The sequence below is a fragment of the Equus przewalskii genome, chromosome 16, assembly GCF_037783145.1.
Source record: "Equus przewalskii isolate Varuska chromosome 16, EquPr2, whole genome shotgun sequence".
In the NCBI taxonomy this organism is placed as follows: Eukaryota; Metazoa; Chordata; class Mammalia; order Perissodactyla; family Equidae; genus Equus; species Equus przewalskii.
Window position 1 is genome coordinate 8,716,242 of NC_091846.1, and position 20,312 is coordinate 8,736,553.

The following is a 20,312-nucleotide window of genomic DNA, read 5'->3' on the forward strand; positions in this document are numbered from 1 at the left end:
AAATCAAGTGATCTGGTTAATGATTAAGAAGGGTCATCTGGTAGTTGTGAGGAGGGTGAGTCAGGTAAAGATAAAGAAGGTAACACGCAAGAGAAATCATGTAGGAGAGTTTTCTAGTTGTCCCAGCAAGAAATGATGAGGACTGAGCTAAGGTAAAAAAGTGAGAATGGATAAAGGGCCAGATTCAGGAGCTACTCAAGAGGCAGGTTCAGAAAGACTTAGTGATTGATAGGATGTGGGAGGATAAGGAAGAGGACTTGCTGGCTTCTGGTTTCAGTGACTAAGAGAGCAACTGACCAGGACAGTAAATATAAGAAGGGGAGTAGATTTCAGGGGAAGACAGATCCATTGGGGCATAATGATTTGGTCATCTAGTAAGTAAGTGGTAATGTCTAGTTGGCAGCTAAAAACAGGTCTGGATCTCAGGAGAGATGTCTGGGCCCATTTGGATTGGAAATAACAGATTTTATCATCATCAGTGTATACAACTCAGCAGTGTAAGCATGTTGAGTAGAGAAGCTCATCCAGAGAGTGGACAGGAGAAGGCCAAGACAGAATCCTGGGGCAGCTTTCCTCAGGTGTAGGGAAAGGAGGAGGCAGCAGCCAGGGACACTGAGAGAGACTGGCCGGAGGGGCAGTAGGAAAACCATGAGACCAGAACCATACTGGCATTTCTGTATAGTCAGCCATCTTATAGAGCTAAATGAAAGCTATGGTACACTTAAAAAACACTTAGGCTGAGTCTAGATCACAAGAAAATGGCAAAAAGAACTGAAAGTCTTGACTAATTGTGGTAATTTTCTGTGCCACCAAGAATTCCCAGAACCACACAGGAATTTTCCAGGCAGCCGTGCATTCCTAGGGGGAGGGATCGTGAAACTTTTGATCAAAGTAATTCTTGTAGAATTGGTTGCACTAGGTTTATTTCTCTCCTTATCCTTTCATGGATCAGAGAAATTATTTTCATTTTGGTTTTGGTTTCTCTCCTTTATTGTTTATTTCTTATTATAAAAGTAGTAGGTGATCATCATAAAAAATGGAAACAATGCAGAAGCATATTTAAAAAAAAAACCAAAATTTCCTCAATCATTCTGCTCAGAAGTAGCCGTTATTAAAAATTTGATGCCTGTCTTTCAGATCTTTTTAGGTATTTACAGACATAATACAGATATTTTGTGTCATAAAAATAGGATAATACCATGCATACTGTTCAACTAGCTTTTTTATCTATCATGGACATCTTTCCATACCAGTACAATATAGAGCTGCCTCATTCTTTTTAATGGCTGCATCATACCACGTAGTATGGAGATACCATGATTTTTTTTAACCATTCCCCGATGTGCGTTTTGGTTATTTGCACTTCTTTATTATTGTGAATAATGTATGAAGTATCCTTGAACAGACATCTTTTCACACTTGTGGAAGTGTTCCAAAGAGAGATTTGTAGAAGCAGAATTGCCAGGTCAAGCCTATCTATATTTAAATTTTTCATGGAAGCTGCGAAATTGTACTCCATGAAGGCTGGATGGAAAATACTGAAACTCTGAATAAATATTCATACTTAGTTTTCCTTTAAACTATTGTGTTCAGTGCAGACTTTTGGCCTTTAACGTTTCCCCTCTCAGCTCCTGGGAGTCTCAGTGCCTTTCCATGTTTATTGAAACCTGAAATCTGAGCAGGGGAGTGGGAATAGAAGAGTGAGATTAGCCGTAGATTGGTTTCTCTGAAGCGGGTGTGGCTTCGGTGAAGTAGGGTGGTGGTTGGGCTCTCAGGACCCCGCAGCTCCTGCCTTCTATAAGCCCTGAAACACTGAACAAGAGCTGTCTTGAAAGGAGCCCTGGGGGAGGGAGAGGGCGGGAGGGGCATTGACTGAACGAGCGCACTGTGCAGGGAAGGGGGTGGCCCTCTGGTTGAAGTTTGTGTTCTAATGGGGAAGGTAGACAATAACAATAAATGAGCAGGTGAGTGCATAATATATTTTTGTGTAGTGATAAATGCCGTGAAGAAGAATAAAGCAAATGCAGGGGAGCAGGGCAGCTGGCAGGAGGACTGTTTTACCTAGAGTATCAGGCACGGTCTTTCTCAAGATCGTTTGTGCAGAGACCTGAATGAATGGATGAGTGAACCAAGCTTAAGGTCTAGGGGAAGCGTGTTCTGTGCAGAAGGAACTCAAGCTAAAGTGCCCAGAATGGCCAGAAGCATGGTACGTTTAAGGACCAGCAAGGCTGGCAGTGTGGCTGGAGTGTGTGAGTGGGGGGCAGAGTGATGTCAGTGTGTGTATTAGTCAGGGTTCTCCAGAGAACCAGAACCAATAGGTATTCTTTAGATGTGTATAATTTATTTCTATGTTATGTGCTTATTACAAGTAAATATTACATACATAATATATAGATAATTATGGAGGCTGAGAAATTCCAAGATCTCTAGTCAGTAAGCTGAAGACCCAGGACAGCCAGTGGTATAAGTTCCAGTCCGAGGGCAGGAGAAGACTAATGTCCCAGCTCAACCAGTCAGGCAGGCCGAGTTTCTTCTTGCCTGGCCTTTTGTTCTACTCAGGCCTTCAACAGATTATATGAGGCCCACTCACGTTGGGGAGGGCAGTCTGCTTTACTCAGTCTACCAATTCAAATGTTGATCTCATCTAGAAACACCCAGAATACAGATATACCCAGAATAATGTTTGACCAAATGTCTGAGCACCCCATGGCAGTCAAGCCGGCACATAAAATTAACCTTCACCATGTACTGTGCAGTAGCCAGGGCACCAGGTCATCTGGAGCTGTGCTGTTCAATATGGCGGCCACTGAGTTACTGAGCACTGAAAATCTGGCCAATGCCAGATGTTGAAGTGACAGTGAATATCTTGGGTTAAATAAAATACATTATTACAATTAATTTCACTGTACTGTTTACTTTTTAAATGTTATTACTGCAAAGTTTAAAATTACGTAAGTGGCTTGTATTATATTTCTATTGCATACTACTGGTGTGTAGGGCCTTGTAGGTGTGGTAAGGAGTTTGCATTTCACTCTGAGTGTCTTGGAGGTGACTGAAGGGTTTTGGGATAGGAATGACTCACTCTAACTTAGATTTTAAGTAATTCATCTGCTGCTGTGGAGAATAAGCTGTAGAGGGTCAGGAGTGGGAGCAGCAGACCAGACAGGAGGCTGTAGAAGGAGGCGGAAGGGGTGTGGGTGGCATGGGCTCTGCAGAGGCAGTAGAGGGGAGGAAAGTGGTCAGACACGGGAGGTGTTCTCAAGCTTTGCTGTTGGGCTGAATGGGGACAGGGAGCAAAGAAACGAATCACAGTCACTCCTAGTGTTTTGGGCCTGAGCACAGTGAGTGAATATTGGTGCCAATGACTGAGATGTGAGAGACTTGGGTAGGTTAACTAACTGCCGTGACGCATTTTGAGAAGAGGAAGAACAAAGTAGGGGAGGAAAATACAAAAGGGAATTCAGGCCTTAGAAGAGTTAAATCAACAAGACTAAAACAGTTTGTCCAAAGGCAGTAAAACAGAGGAGGTGAGGACAGGTGTGTAAGTGGAAGAGCAGAAGGCAGGTGGACAAGGATGGAGAGGGGGCCAGGCAGGTCCAAGGGCACAGGGGCACTAGTAGCTCAGTCAGCCGGAGAAGAAGAGCAAAAGAGAAGGAGGCTGGATCCGAAGACCTGCCTCGCTTTCCAAACCCCTGAAATGATCTCTCCCCCCCAATAATATATATACCCACACACATGTACTTGCATGTACACGTACGTATAAATAGTCCATGATAGTTCTCTTAAAGCTGTAAAGGGAAAAATTGACATATTTGAACATATTAAAAGTTAAAACTACAATACAATGGAAGATACCATAAGCTTTAAAAGGTAAAAGGTGAGGGGGCCAGCCCTGTGGTGTAATGGTTAAGTTCACACACTCCACTTTGGCAGCCCAAGGTTCGCAGGTTCAGACCCCAGGCCTGGACCTAGCTACTGCTTGTCAAACCATGCTGTGGCAGCATCCCACATAAAGAGAGGAAGGTTGGCACAGATCTTACCTCAGCCACAATCTTCTTCACACACACACACACACACACACACACACACAAAATAAAGGCTGGAAAATATAATGTATGTAGCAGGCAAAGGATTAATATCTAGAATAAATGAAGAGTTCTTACACCTCCGTAAGAAAAATGGGCAAAGGGTTTAATTAGGCAGTTTTCAAACCAAGAAATCTTTACATAACTAATATGAAACACTTCTCTGTGTCTGGCAAAAATTTAAATGGTTGAGACTTACTTCAATGTTAGTAGGGCATGGGGCATGTAGAAAGAATTGCCCTCACACACTCTTGGTTGGGAGGGTGAATTGTTAGCTCCTGTTGGAGGACAGTTGGACTGTGTTTAGCAATATTTCAAACGAGCAGACTCTTAGCACTTCTGTGTATTTGTCCTGTAAAGATAGTGGTACATGTGTACAACAAAACAAGTAGAAGAATGTTTATTATAGCACATTTAGCTATTTGAGTAGCTAAAACTTGCAAACAATCTAAATGTTGATCAACAGGAGGATGGGTAAATGAATTATGGTGCATCTTGCCCGTTAATACAATGTGACATTTTAAAAATAAAAATACACTGATGTGAAAAAGATCTTTAAAAACGTAGGTAGGTAAAAAGAGATTGCAGTATGTGATTTGTTAATTAACAGCTATATTTGAATATGTGTGGATGTATTTATAAATACCTCGAAAAAGGTCTGGAAGAGTAGACGCCAAATCGCTAGCGGTGGTTCCCTCTGGAAGAGGAGAGAGGTTGCAGGGCTTGGGGAAGTGGGATGTTCGTGTCCTGCATCTAAGGATCCAGCCCCAAGATTTGTTTTGGAAACGACATAATAAACCGTGTTGAAGTGGAGGCAGGTCTAGGGACGTCCAGGTCTGTTGTTCTTCTAATCCTCCATCCATTGTTCTTTGACTTTGAGACAAAGGTGATGTGAAGGTGCAGGTCCATGCCCAGCACGCAAGGGAGAAACGGCATTGTGCCCTGAGTGCCCCCGGGCATAATTTGAGGAGTGCCTACTCACTGTTCTTAGATATGGCCTACGCTCGGGTATCCCGTTCTGCTGGGACTGGCTCTGGCAGCAGGTTCCAGGAAGGCTCAGCTGCAGCCGAGAGAGCTAAAAAGCCCTCTAGGTCACTTCTGTGGACCAGCTGCCTGGAAATTAATTAGAGGCAGACCATGTCCCCTGTGGCTCGGCTCTCGATGATGCTGAAGTCATGAGCAGTTATGTTCAGCTACAGCTTCCTTCTCTGTCTTTTGAAAATTTGTTTCAGCGGAAAGAGACAGGCAGACCAAGTTGGTGGCTAAGGACGGTACAATTTTAATTCCCAGATAGTTTGTCAGGGTCATTGGGATGCAGTGATCTCCAGAGATGGGTGTTTTTCATCAAATCAGAGACAACAGGGTGCTTATTCTCCTGACCACTACAGCTATATCCCCTTTGCTATAAGCAAGTGTATCCTCCTTGAAGCACAGGGGGTGGTGACCATAGCAACAAATCATCCAAATATTATTTTGTTCTGTTTGCCTTTTGTTAAGCTTCCCTTCCCTCAAACAACTTGTGTTACTGCTTCAATTGTAACTAGCTCTCCTTCTTGCTTTTTCTCTTTTTAAACCGTATACAGGAACAAAGAAAGAAGCACAAAAAGATCAAGATGCTAATAAACCTGCTGTTTCATCTCCTAAGAGAACAACAGCTTCAGCCACCAAGCTTCATTCACCAGGTATTTAAGAGATATGGGCGGTGTTATCTGGGGAGGAGACTTGCACTTGGAATTTATTTTGTTCAGATGTTATTAATGGAGCCATGCCAGCCCATGTGGTGTGCGTGATTGTTCCAGGACTTGACATACATGTATATTCTGACTCTAGACGAAATGAACCAGCTGTTGGCATCGTTGTATCTTAAAAAGCAAAATGTTACCATGCTTTGTTTAAGTGGTAGGATCTTCTCTGTGTAGGAGTATTTGCTATGCCAACATCATGTAGAAATAATTTATAATTGAAAAACAGACTTTGAAGATCTAACCTCGGGAGAGAATGTTTTCTAAAAGGAAGAAAAACAGAGAAACAATGGATATCAAGTACTTGTTATTTTGTCAATGAGGAAACCATTTATTTACATTCAGATGTGAATAAGCTACATAATGTCACTTGGAAGTTGAAAATTACTTATTATGGAAATTCCCGTTGTAAGGCATTAAGCCCTTTGTAGAATAGAATACAATATAACCTCAGAACATTTTCTTTAAGCACAAAAATAGTAACAATCATAGCAGCTAATGTTTGCATTCTTACTGTATGCTAGGTGTACCCTAAGGTCTTCAAATGTATTAATTTATTTTAATGCCCACGACAACTTCATGACAGGTCCTGTTATTGCCCCTGCCCTTACGTGTGAGGAAACTGAGGTACACAGATTTTCATTAATTTGCCTAGAACTGCAGGAAATACGTAGTAGAGGCACTGTGAATCCCAAAACTGCATTCTTAGTCACCACTCTATTAACCAGAAAGCATGGAGAGCAGAGGACTTATTAACGTTCCTGGTTAATTTAAAATGTACAGGAAATAAGCCAGAGCCACACAGATGAGGGTCAGGAGACGAAACTTGGTGTCTAAATAGGGTGGGAGATCAGATTGGAGGGCGCTGCGTAAACCTGGAGTTTCTGAAAGGCAACACCTTCAATGGATGGACGAGGAAGAAAAGAAAACTGACCCTGCTGGGGCCGCCCGGCCTGCTGCGGCGTTGGCTCTGAGAGAAGCTGGGGAAGGAAAAGAAGCCCTTCCTTAGGAGCTCCTCACCCAAACCTGCCCTGCCTGCGTTTGAAAGCCGGAATCCATGCTACCACTGCGGTCTGAAAATTCAATTTAAAATGCTGTCGTGTCTGCGTCCACTTAGCAGAATCCAGTGAAATTATTATGTACACAAGGAAATAAGCCACCACGAGTTAGGTCTTTATATTCTAGGGGAACTGGGTAAACAGATTTTAGACTTGGTTAACTTAAAATACATGTGTTAAATTTCTAGGATAATCAATAAAAGAGAGTATATAATTCTGAATCAGTAGAGAGGAATAAGTTGGAGTGAGGATAAAGAAAATTTCAATCAATGCAAGCAAAGGCATAAAAGGGAGAAAATAAAAAGAAAAACAGAGGAAAAGAAGAGAAAGAAGGAAGTAAGGGAGGGAGGGAGATGGGAGAAAGTAAAAGAAGAAGAGATTAGAAATGAGCTCAGATATGTCATAATGAATGTACATGATTTTCTAGACTAAATTAAAGTTTTTCATTACCAGACTGGGTTAATTTATTGAACAGTCAAAAAGTATTTATTAAGTACATATTTATGCCATAAAATCTAGCTTTAGACTGTTTACAAAGTAACCACCTAAAATATAAGAATACTAAAAAGTTGAAAGTAATAGGATGGAGATATTTATACTGAGAAAATCCTAAACAGAAGAAAATTGGCAGTGCTATAGTTTAGAAACATCTCTCTTGTGGTATAATTAACTACACATATTTCAAGTGTACAATTTGATAAGTTTTTACACGTGCATATGCATGTGACACCATCACCACAATCAAGATAGCAAACATATCCGTCATCCCCAGAGTCTCCAGGTGGCCCTTGGTCATCCTCCCACCTGCCCCTCTGTACCCCCATCACAGTCCCCACTCTGTCACTATAGATTAGTTTGCATTTTCTAAAGTTTTATATAAATGGAACTGTGTAATGTCTACTCTACTGTCTTCTCTTACGCAGCATGATTTGTTCAAGATCCAGTCCATTCCTTTTTACTGAGAAATGGAATTCCACTGTGTGGATACTACAGTTTACCTGTTTACCTATTCATGCCCTTCTGGGTTTGTTTTTTTCCCTGAGGATTTGGCTATTGTGAGTAAAGCTGGTATGTACATTTGTACAAGTCTTGGTATGGATATCTGCTTTCATTTCTCTTAGAAAATATCTAGGAGTGGAACACCTGAGTCATGGTAGTTATGTGTTCAACTTTTTAAAAATGTTAGAAGGTTTTCCAAACTGTTTTCCAAAGTGATTGTACCATTTTATGTTCCCAGCAGTAGTGTCTGAGAGATCCAGCTCCTCCACATCCTTGCCAACACTTGGTATGGTCAGTCTTTTTAATTATAGATGTTATAGTAGGTACATACTGGTATCTCATGGTTTTAATTTGCATTTCCCCAATAACTAATGATGTTAAGATGTTGAGCATCTTTTTGTGTTCATTTAACATCTGCATGTATTCTTTGATAAAATAGCTATTCAAATACTTTAGCATTTTTACTTGTTTTCTTTTTCTTATTGAATTTTGAGAGTCTGTATATTCTGGATACAATTTTTTTTCAGCTATGTGATTTGCAGTTTTTTCCCCCACAATCGGTGGCTTGTTTTGCATTCTCCTAACAATGTCTTATGAAGAGTAGATGTTCTTAATTTTCATAAAATCCAGTTCACAGTTTTTTTCTTTGGTGTTATCTAAAGTTCTTTGCGTAACCCGAGTCATAAAGATTTTCTCCTACATTGTCTTCTCAGAGATTTAGAGCTAGGGTTTTATATTTAAATCTATGATCTGTTTGAGTTAATTTTTGTATATAGTGTGAGGTAAGGCTTGAATTTCTTTTTTTGCAGAAGGATATACAACTTATTTCTACTCTGATCATTATTTCTTTTCTTCTGCTTACACTGGGTTTAATTAGCTGATGTCATTAGTTTTAAGTCTTTCTTCTTTTCTAATGTATGTGTTTAGTACAATAAATTTCCCTCTATATACTATTTTAGCTATAATCCACAAATTTTGATATATTTGATATTTTGAGTTCAAAATATTTTCAAATTTTTCTTTTTGATTTCTTCTTTTTTTTGTTTTGCTGAGGAACATTTGCCCTGAGCTAACATCCATGCCGATCTTCCTCTATTTTTTCACTATGTGGGCTGCCAGCACAGCACAGCCACTGACAGAGCGGTGTAGGTCTGTGCCTGGGATCCGAACCTGGGCTGCCGATCCGAACCTGGGCTGCCGAAGCAGAGCGTGCTGAACTTAACCACTAGGCCACCAAGGCTGGCCGTTTGATTTCCTCTTTTACCCATGGTTTTTTAGAGGTGGGTTGTTTAGTTTGCAAATATTTGGGACTTTTCAGAGATCTTTCTTATTTTATTTTTAATTTAACTCCATTGTGGTTGGAGAACCTACTTTGGATGACTTGAATCCTTTTAAATTTATTGAGACTTGTTTTATGACCCACAACAAGGTCTGTCTTGGTAAATGTTTCATATGTACTTAAAAAGAATGTCTATTCTGCTGTTCCTCTGTGGAGCATTCTACAAGGGTCATAGATCAAGTTGGATGATAGCATTGTTAAGTATTCTGTCTCCTTACTTATTTTCTCTCTACATATTCTGTCAGTAATTGAGGGGAGGCTGTTGAAATCTCAAAGTACAACTGTGGACTTGTCTATTTCTCCTTTCATTTCTATCATTCTTCGCTTTATGTATTTTGAAGTTCTGCTATTAGGTACATAAACATTTAAGATTGTTTATCATTTTGTTGAACTGCCCACTTTATCATTATGAAATGACTGTCTTTATCCATGGTAATTTTTTTTCCCTGAAATCTACTTTATTTGATGTTAATAGTGCCACTCCAGCTTTCTATTAGTTTTGGCATAGTATACCTCTTTCCATAATTCTTCATTTCATCTATTTGTCTCTTATATTTAAGTTGGTTTCTTACAAGCAGGATATAACTGGCTGTTGCAGTTTTATTCATCTGAAATCTCTACCTTTTTTGTCCATTTGATGTTATTGATTTAAGTAGGATTGAATCTACCATCTTGCTGTTATTTTCTACTCATCCCATATGTTCTTTTTTCTTTTTTCTCCTGTTTTACTGCCTTCTTTTGCATTAATTGTGTATTTTTTTATGGTTCCATTTGTGTCCTTTGTCGATGTATTAGCTATCTGTATCTTCTTGTGTGATTTTAGAGGTTCCTTTAGGGTTCACAGTCCACATCTTTAACTTTTCACATTCAGCTTCAAGTGATATTCTGTGACTTCACATACACTGTAAGAGCCTGACAACACTGTGCTTCCATCTCTCTCCTCCTGTGTTTGTGCTGCTCTTATTAAACATTTTCCTCCTATGTGTATTATAAACCCACACTAACTTGTGATTGCTGATTATCAACACTCAGGGTCTTTTTAAAAAAAGATTTAAATAAAGAAAAAGTCTTTTAGATTTACTCGCTTAGTTGTCATTTCTAGTGCTCTTCATTCCTTTATGTAGATCCAGATTTCCATCTGCTATCATTTTTCTTTTGCTTAAAGGATTTCCTGTAACATTCTTAGTAGTGCAGGTTTTCTGGTAAAGAAATCTTTCAGTTTTTATTTACCTTCATTTTTGATGGACTCTTTTACTTTGTTCAGAATTCAAGTTGGGTTTCTTTCCTTTAAGTGTTTACAGATGTTGTTCCACTGTCTTCTGGTTTGAATGATTTCCAATGAAAAATCGCCTGTTTTCCTTATCTTTATTTCTCTGTACAAAATAAGTCTTTTTCTTCCCTGGCTGCTTTAAAGGTCTTCTCTTTATCACTGGTTTTGAGCAATTGATTGCACTTTAACTTGATGGCATTTTCTTCATATCTTTTATGCTTGAGATTCTTGGATCTGTGGGTATATGGTTTTCATCAAATTTGAAAAAATTTTGCTCATTACTTCTTCAAAAATTTTCAGTCCTGACCCATCCTCTTCAGGGAGTCCAATTATACATACATCAGGCCACTTGATGTTGCCCCCCAGCTCCTGTCCAGACTGATGTTCTGTTCGTTTCTTCGAGTCTTTTCTCTGTGTTTCGTTTTGGATAGTTTTTCTTCCTATATGTTTGCTAGTTTTTCTTTTCCCTTTTCTTTTCTCTCTTTCTTTTTTAAATAACACTCATTTATTAGTTCTACAGGTCCCAGTCCCATAGGTCAGATGTCCACGTGCGTCTTAATTGGGTTCTCTGGTTAGACAACTGCAAGGCTGAAATCATGGTGTTGGCTGGGCTGAGTTTTTGACTGGAGGCTCTGGAGAAAAAAAAAAACACTTTCAAGTGCATTCAGGTTGTTGGGGGAACAAGGTCATTGTAGTTGTAGGACTGAGGTCTCTCTTTCCTTATTGGTTATCATTCAGGGACCACCTTCAGCTCCTAGGGCCACCCCCATTTCTTACCATGTGGCCACCTCCATCTTCAAAGTGGTAATGATGTGTTGAATCCTTCTCAAGCCTCAAATCTCTGACTTCCTACTCTCCAGTTTTCTACTGGAGAAAAGTCTGCTTTTAACGGGCTCACCTGGTTAGGTCAGGCTCCCCAAGGATAATTTCTGTCTTGGTATGTAATGTAACGTCACCATGAGAGTAGTGTCTCATCATATGCACAGATTCCACTCACCCTCCAGGGCATTATGCAGGTGTCTTAGTCAGTTCTGGCTGCTAGAACAAATATCATACTGGGTGGCTTAAGCAACACTCATTTATTTCTCACAGTTCTGGAAGCTGGGAAGTCTGAGGTCAAAGTGCCAGCTGATTTGGTTCCGGGTGAGGACTCTCTTCCTAGTTTGCAGATGGATGGCTTCTTGCTCTATGTTCACATAGGGAAAGAGGGATCCTCTCTCTTGTGTCTCTTCTTATAAAAGCATTAATCCCATTCATGAGGGCTACACCCTCATGACCTAATCACCTCCCACAGGTGATTTGTGGGGAACACAAACGTTCAGTTCACAGCAGTAGGGTGTGTATATGAGGAGGCAGAAACATTGGAGCCCAGCTTACCACAGGTGAATTTCAAGCTAGCCCTGGTGAGGGGAAACCTGGAAATGCTACATAACCACAGTGGAGAGATCTAGGGGCCACAGTGTTCCTGTTTCTAGACTCCCTTCCTTGCTTCCTTCATCCCTTTCTGAGGGTGACTCTCCTTTCTTCAGATTACTGAATATCAGAGAAGATCAACTGGAACAGTGGTGCCTGTATCAGGCCTTTGAGCCGTCAAACGTCATCTGGCCCACGGGTGACTTTTTGGGTGGTGAATTTGAGGTGTACTTCCCTCCCAGACTGGTCTGTAAATTCGTTGAGGACAGGGACTGTATTTTCTGTCGCCAATCCCATCCCCAAAACAAAACTAGCCAGAGCAACAAAATGCCCCGACCCACATAATTCTGATGTGTTTCTCTCCCATCTGTAGCCAGCCTTGGGAAAAAGTAGTCTATGTTCCCCATCTCTGTGCCTTTGCTTACAAATGACTCCTCCCCTCATAGCCATCGAGCTGCCACTCCCACTGTTCCACTGCTCCTGCAAAGGCCACAAGTGACCTCTTGGATATTAAGTCTAAATAGGCATGTCCTGTTCCTTGTCTTCTCTCTCGGCATTTGACAGTATTGCTCACTCCCTTCCTCCTGAAACTTTCCTTCCTTCAACTCTGTGACACCCCTCTCTGCCAGTTCTCTGCTTGCATCTACAAATGCTTGTACTTAGTTGCCTTCACTAAAGACTCTTCTCTTGCACTTTCTAAATGTTGCCAGGTTGCTTGGCCCAAAAGCAGAGACTGAACTGGATTCAAATCCTGGCTCAGTGGCTCACGTGATGTATAATCATGGTCAAATGACATAACTTCTTTGAGCCTCAGTTTTCTCTTCTGTAAAATGGGAATTCTATCTGTGCTGCAGGCTTATGGTGAAGATTAGTGATAACATATTTAAGCATCAACATGTCAGAGCTATTGCTCTTCCATGACTCTAAGCTTCTTGATAGCAGACACTACATTTTGAAGGGACACGGGATGCAGCTGTCTTGATACTGGCATTTTGATAAAATGGCAGCAAAATGTCCCCATGTCCAAATGGGCCCATCAAAACATCCTTATTGTGTTTTTATTAGTTAAGCTATGATTCATATACCATAAAATTCACCCTTTTAAAGTGTACAATTCAGTGATTTTTAGTATATTCACAAGGTTGTGCAATTGTCACCACTAATTCCAGAACATTTTCATCAACCCCAGAAGACACCATACCCATTAGTAGTTACTCACCATTCCCTGCTTCCCCCAGCAACTGACGACCACTAGTCTACTTTCTGTTTTATGGACCTTTTCACATAAATGAAATCATATAATGTGTGGCCTTTTGTGTTGATTTCTTTCACTTATAATATTTTCAAGTTTCATCCATGTCAAAGCATGACTCAGTATTCCATTCCTGTTTTCAGCTCAATAATGTTACATGGGTATATCACACTTTGTTTATCCATTCACCCAATGGGCAATTGGGCTGTTTCCAATTTTTGGCTTCTATGAATAATGCTACTATAAAAATTCATGTCATTAATCTTTTCTTATGTGGTATCTCATCTACTCTTAGTCTCATCCAGTGTATTTTTTTTTAAAGGTTTTATTTTTTTCCTTTTTCTTCCCCAGTACATAGTTGTATATTCTTCGTTGTGGGTCCTTCTAGTTGTGGCATGTGGGATGCTGCCTCAGCGTGGTTTGATGAGCAGTGCCATGTCCGCGCCCAGGATTCGAACCAACGAAACACTGGGCCGCCTGCAGCGGAGCGCGCAAACTTAACCACTCGGCCACGGGGCCAGCCCCCATCATCCAGTGTATTTTTTATCTCAGACATTTGAGTTTTCAATCTCTAAAATTTTTATTCAGGTCTTTTTTTAAATCTTCTTTGTTTCTGCTTGACATATTCGATCATTCCTCTAGCTTCTTGAACATATGGGACATTATTATAATATCTGTTAATCATCTGTGTCATTTCTTGGTGGGCTTCAGTTGACTGCACTTTCTCCTCATTATGGGTTGTATATCCTGCTTATGTGCATGCCTGAGAGTGTTTTTAGATGCCAGACATTGTAAATTTTTCCTTGTAGGGTCCTGGATATTTTTTATTCCTGTAAATATTCCTGAGCTTTGCTGTTGAATAGAACTATGCTACTTGGAAGGAGTTTGATCATTTTGGGTCTTGCTTTTCAGCCTCGTTAGGCCGGTCCGAATTAGCAATTAATCTGGGGGTAGTTTTGCCACACTACCGAGGCGACACCCTTCTGAGTGCTCTCCTTGATGCCCTGTGAGTGATGAGGTTTTCCACCTGGCTCAGGGGAACAGGGACTGTTTCTGGCCTCTGGGAGCTCTGGGGCTTGTTCCCTCTAGTCCTTTGTGGAATTCTTTCCCTGGCGTCGGATACTCTCCTCACAGGCGGGCACTGATCAGAACTTGGCTAAAAACTCGATGGGACCCTCTGCACATCTCCTAAGTTCTTTCTCTGTGGAACTCTCTCCTCTCTGCCGCTCTGCCTTGTAACCTCTGACCTCCCTGAGCCCCCAGCTCCATTTTCTCAACTCGGGGAAGACAGCAGCCTCCGCCTGGGTGACTCGCTGTGCCACAGCTGGGAAAGTGGCTCCAGGCAATGGGCTGAGGCAACTGCGGGGATCCCCTCATTCGTTTGCCGACTCTTGGGGATCACTATGCTTCATCGCCTAATGTTAATGTCTTGAAGACCATTGTCTTATATATTTACGCCAAATTTTTTGGGGTAGTTTCAGATCAAAAGGTAAGTCTGATCCTTACTCTATCTTGGCTAGAAGTAGCTATATGTTTTAATATAAAAAATGTAATATAATATGTATTACATATTATAAGATAAACCATGATTTTTCACTCCTGGAGAAAAGAGAAATTTATATTTATCTTGTAAATAGCACTTGTATTTCTTGTGAATAATAAGAAATTTCCTGAAAATGAGAATACTTTATGTCAATTTTTATTTTGCTAGAGAGTGGATTAGAGTGACAAATTTTTCATAGTTGGCCTGGGAAACCCTGATTGTAACTTCCTGTTTTTTCTGTTCTTACCTCAAGTAGAAATGAGTCTGCTCTTTCCTTGGAATGTGAAATGTAAAGCTCTCCTTTCTAGAGTGTAGCAGGTCACTTACTTACCATGTGGGTGGGTGCTGCCCAATTTAGTCATTCCTGCCCTCACCCCTGCCTAGGACTGGCTGGAAGGAAATTTCCTACCCTCATGCCATCTGCTCTTCACCCTTCTAGGAAAATAGTGTGCTACTGGGCAAAATTTTCTGAAATAAATTTAGATCAGCTTAAGAGAAGTAAAGCCTGTCCAAGACCACAAAGAGCTCAGCACATGTGCTCCTTGGGGTGTCCTGCTGGTGCCAGTCTGCAAGGAACAGGTTTCCTTTATGTTAAGATGTTGACCAGACTCATGAAGTACTTTTCTTTAAGCCAGAACCCTATTAAAGTTGTGTCCTATAATTCTTTCCTTTCATGTTTACAAGTGTTAAGGTCATGGGCCTTCTCTGATGTTGTAAATACACAGGATCTAAGGCTACACTGTTCGTTTGTTATCGTGTCAGTTAAGCTTCCAGATTTAAAATTAAACTAAGCTTTTCCATCCATTAGAATCCTCTGGATAGCTGCCAATGAATTTTTAATATCGTCTTTCCATTTTCAAGGGCTGTGTTCTCCCTAGTGCTCAGCCTTTGCACGCAAACTGCTTGCATTCACCTTTGTGAGAGAAGAAGGTTACTGGCTTTTTCCTCCAAGTTGCCAGTTGTCACTGGGATCATTGTAGATTCTCTCCACCCCTAATCAGAGTTATGCAGCTAATAGGAGAGCTAAAAAGAAACTGGGATTGGGGCAAGATTGAGGAAGAAGAGGATGGTCTGGATTTAGAGTGTGCTCCCAAGCCTGTGAGATCTGTTAGAGATGCTGTCGAGTGGATCCACCTGTGCTTAAGTGTAAGAGCCCTGGATAAGGAGTCACAAGACCTGAAATCCAGGCCTGACTGGGCCCCGCCTGACAAGGATTGCCTAAGGTCAAGGACAGGGCCACATTCCTTTGCACTCCCCTCTGGGCCTTGCACATATCGTACACATAGTAGGTGCTCAATAAAAGTTGTCAAATATTTTCATCCCCCTCCCCAAAAACCCATGACATGAAGTATACATATGAAGTCAGCTCTGGTCATGGCAGGACCGAGTCTAGGTATTTCCATCCATGCATTTCCTGTCGAAGAGTTGCATTGAGCAGAAGCCTCATCCACAGTCGGGAAGTTTATAAGGGGCAGTCAGTAAAAAATTAGTATTTCTGCTCTCTTGTTCACTTCCTTTAAAGACTCCAAAACCATGACTAAGCCTTATTTTGAAGGTATTTATTCATTAATATCAGCTTCCTTGTTCAACTGGGTGGAAATCGGAAGGATATTGTGGGAGACCAGAGTTTTGATTTTTTGAGAAGAACTAAACCCATGTCGGGAGGCTCAGCCTGACCACAGAGAGAGGTCACTGGCACGCCTGCCTGCTTTGAAACTTCAAGCACCCCAGAAGCAATATAAATACCACAAGGAACAGAGAGGGAGGTGATAACGAAACCTTCCAGCACCCGCAGTGTCTTCAGGGGACATGGCATGCCCCTCATAGAAAGCATGCACAGTGGCTTTTCCCGAGAAACACAGGTATAAGATCGCCACATGCCATCCAGTGCCGCCATGAGCTCCACCAGCTCCAGGTGACCCACTCACCTCCAGAGGTTTTCTATCTCATGGCCCCATTAACCCCTTACTTCCTAAGCAGATCGGCATTTTCGTTTCATTGTGTGCTAGCTTTTAAGAGAAGACAGCAGAGGCAAGCAAAATCCTCCTAAATTTTTAATGAAACAAGTGAAGCTGGCTGTGTGTCAGTCGTCGTCTTTCAACAGAAGCTCTCTGTCCCCAACATGGTAGAGAAGCCTGTCCTTATGTACCATCCTGAGGATAGTCTGAGATAGAGGTGGACAGGAAAGTAAGGGACAGTTCACTATAGAAGTACTTAACACAAAATGACAGCACAAGAAAGAATACAGATTTTGTGAGGACCAGAAATATGGTACCGACTGTAAAATGATTGTTATTCCTAGGCAAAGTTATATTTGATATATTTAGAAAATGGCAGGTCCCTTTTCAACTAAAAGCAATAAATAAAGCAAAAAAAAATCCTTGTTTCCCTGCATTTCCTTCCTACAATCTTAGCCTGGGGCCTGAGCCTTAGTCTGTGCTGTGGCAGCGGTTGGGTGGCAGATGTGCAGCCAACCAGGGACCCCAGACAAGGACTGGTTTCATGAGGTGGTTTGCCGTCACAAAGCAGCTAACCTTTCACCTGGTGTGTTAGTACCAAAAGCTGATATTCTCAGAGGAGCCTCTTTCTTGGCCCAGAATGTCAATTTGGTGGCCCCAGGAATAGAAATGTGGACTGAGTGCACTGGTGTTCCACAGAACACTGGGATTTTAAGTGTGTGAGTAATAATATAATAATACCTGTGTCAAAGTTAACACCAAGAATAGGATCTCACCAAATCCTTTTATATTGTCCATTTACCGTTGAGTGTAATTGAGAACCTAATAATAATGATAATGATAATAATAATAATAATAACAGGGGATAGCTCTGACGGCCAAAAATACATGACGACGTGAGTGCTTCCTAATATCCACAAGCTCAGAGGTGCCTCTGTATGCCGTGATCCCAGTCAGCTTTAAATCCCTAAACTGGAAATATGTTTTATTATTCCTTCAAATTTCTAAAAGAAGTGCCTTCTGTTGTAATGGTGTCAGGCACCGGGGACCTCAATGCATTAATTAAAACACTGGAGTGTTTTATAAAATCAGCAGCTACAACAATAAAGTGGCGAACAGTAGTCATGAAAAACCTACCTTCCATCTTAGGCTGTGTCTTAGAGCTTGATGCTGGTAGTAAAATCACTCACATTCTGTTGGTTGTTATTTTTCTTTCATTTTCAGTGTTGAGAATGTTGGGATTAAGTATATATTAAGCAATCTTGCCTGCAATGGGCAAATGAATTTCCTGGAATATTATTTACTCTACTAACATAGACAGTTGATAAGAAGCAATAATTGCACATTCTACTATCCATTAAGTCATAATAGTTTAAGATGTGTCATATGTGAGGTTGCATTACAATCTCTGATGATTTCGTAAGAGGAAGATTTAATTAAAATTAGCATGGTTACCATTAAATTAATAATCAGAAGTATTTAGATCAATTAGCCCCTTTCCCCTTAAAAGACAAGGCCACTTGTGTGCTCAGAAGCCCTTATTCTGCTGTGTCTCAGCGTGTCAGGTACTGAAGAGACGACCGTTTTCCGTTTGTTTTGTATGTTACTCGCTGATATTTTGGAAGCAGAGCGGGGAGACAAAAGAATGTTTGAAGCATCGAAGTTTGTTCATACTTGTGCGGTCAGCGTCCATGTCATGTCCTCTAGGACACCGTCTACTTGAGCAAAGGAAAGAACGTGCCTTTGGAATGGGAGTCCATTGTCCAGCACGAGGTCCTGTGCGGGTGTCAGGTGTGTCTGAGCCGCACGCCAGAAGGACAGCAGTTCCAAGGCAGACTCTTGCTGACCCGGGGTCCTTGGCCATGATGCAGTGCTTGTCTCTGTGCTCTTTCCTGGGGCCTTGCCTTTACTCCTTCCAGCTGCAGCCTAAAAGTCACCTCTCCTCAAAGCCTCCCCCACCCTGTCCCCACCCCCAGGCGGAGCTTCTGGCTGCTTCCTCTGTGGCCCCCCACACCCAATCTTTTCCTGACAGGAGCCAGATCTCAGAGGCCTTGTGGGCTGGTAGGGAATCAGCACTTTCTTCTAACTGTGCTGGTGCGTGACTGGACTGGACCTTTAGCCACAGAGGTGGTGTGAGTGGTCACATGGGGGAATACTTTGGAGGACATTGATGCTGTAGGAGTTTAAAGCCAGAAGTCCCTGGAGCAAAGGTCGTCAGAGGTGTGATTTGGCTTGACATTGAAGAAAGGGTCACTAGAGCGACCACGAAAAGGGAAGGAAGGGGCATGTAGGCGTTACTCCCTGGTGCCCAATTAAAGTTTGCTGGGTTATAATTCTGACTTTGACCCGGATTGATCGAGTTACTTCCCATCAGACATTTTCAAAGAGCAAGCCCCTTGAAGAAAAAAGAAACGGCTTCAGTCTCTCTCAGCAGGTCTGGAAGAAATATAGGAAGCTGAAGGGAATTTGGCAAATTTGTCTGTTATTCTTTTTCTAAGCATGAAAACTTGCCCTTGAAACCACATAAATGGAGCAAATATTTTCAAGTCTGTTTTGTCGAATCGCTAATCTGACAAACCATGGGCTCTTCCTTCTCGGCCACTTGCTCTTGATGAAATCCTTCTGTCACATTTGGTCTGAATCTTTTTTTTACAAGTGACTGTTTCTTCATTATAGGGTACCCCAAGCAGAGGACCACAGCTCCCCGAAATGGGTTTCCCCCGAAGCCAGACCTGCAGGCCCGCGAAGCTGAGCGGCAGTTGGTCCAGCGGCTGAAGGAGAGATGCGAGCAGCAGGCCAGGCAGCTGGGCCTCGTGCGGGGCGAGCTGAGGAGGGCCTTCCGTGGCTTCGAGGCCCTCGCCGTGTCCACACAGCACTTCTTTGGGAAGGTGAGGCCACATTCGGGGAATGTTGAAGGCCTTTCTGTTTGGGGGCGAGGGGGTTGGTGGTGGTGATGGTTGTGTGTGGTGTGTATGGGTTTTTTGGTTTGGGTTTGGCGTTAGAGTTCAGGTTTGATTTTCATAAAGTCATACAAAATCTCCGGCAGCGTCATATAATGTCTTGGGACCCAAGTTTATACTGAGATGTGAAAGAAATTAGCCAGGGAAGAATGATTTAATCATCTTGATGCCAAAAGAGAAAATTATGTTAAAAAGAAAGAAAAAGATATTAATGAATATCTTGAAGGTGAGATCTCTGAGGAAAATGGAATATGTGATTGTGTGCACTGTGGAGAGGAAATGGCCAGATTCTGAAATTCGTGCCCATTTCAGATCAGAGGGAGACAGGGCCACAGTGCTGTCCCACTTTGTTGAGGAGAGATGGAAAGTGCCAGGCCTTAGGGCGTCTCCTCAGGGCCACGCTCACAAGGTTTGTGGAACATGGGGCCACAGGGTCCTCCCTGCTCCCTCAGTTTTTCGGAAAACGCAGAGAGGATTGGTTTCTTCTCAGCAACTAAGTGTCCAGAGGCTCCAGGGCTGTCTGGACACTGAGTCTGTCATTAGCTGTGGTGTAGTTCAGCTTCCCGTCTCTTGACAGGGAGCAGAGGCTGGTGGAAGCCTGCTGTCTGATTGAGTGCATTTCTGCTTCACCTTGAGGTGGCCCAAGGCATGTTTGGGGGAGAAAATGAACATTTGCCTTCAAGGTTTAAACAT

At 41.9% G+C, this 20,312-nt stretch overlaps 1 protein-coding gene across 13 annotated transcripts in view; it reads left to right on the forward strand.

Annotated features, from left to right (window-relative positions):
- Positions 1-20,312, forward strand: part of MTUS2 (microtubule associated scaffold protein 2) — a 559,616-nt gene that overhangs the window by 407,279 nt on the left and 132,025 nt on the right. For all 13 annotated transcript variants that reach the window (XM_070577881.1, XM_070577872.1, XM_070577884.1 and 10 more), the window contains 2 exons: positions 5,669-5,767; positions 19,336-19,547. In XM_070577881.1, coding sequence (XP_070433982.1) covers positions 5,669-5,767; positions 19,336-19,547 — 311 coding nt within the window. The remainder of the gene's footprint in view (positions 1-5,668; positions 5,768-19,335; positions 19,548-20,312) is intronic.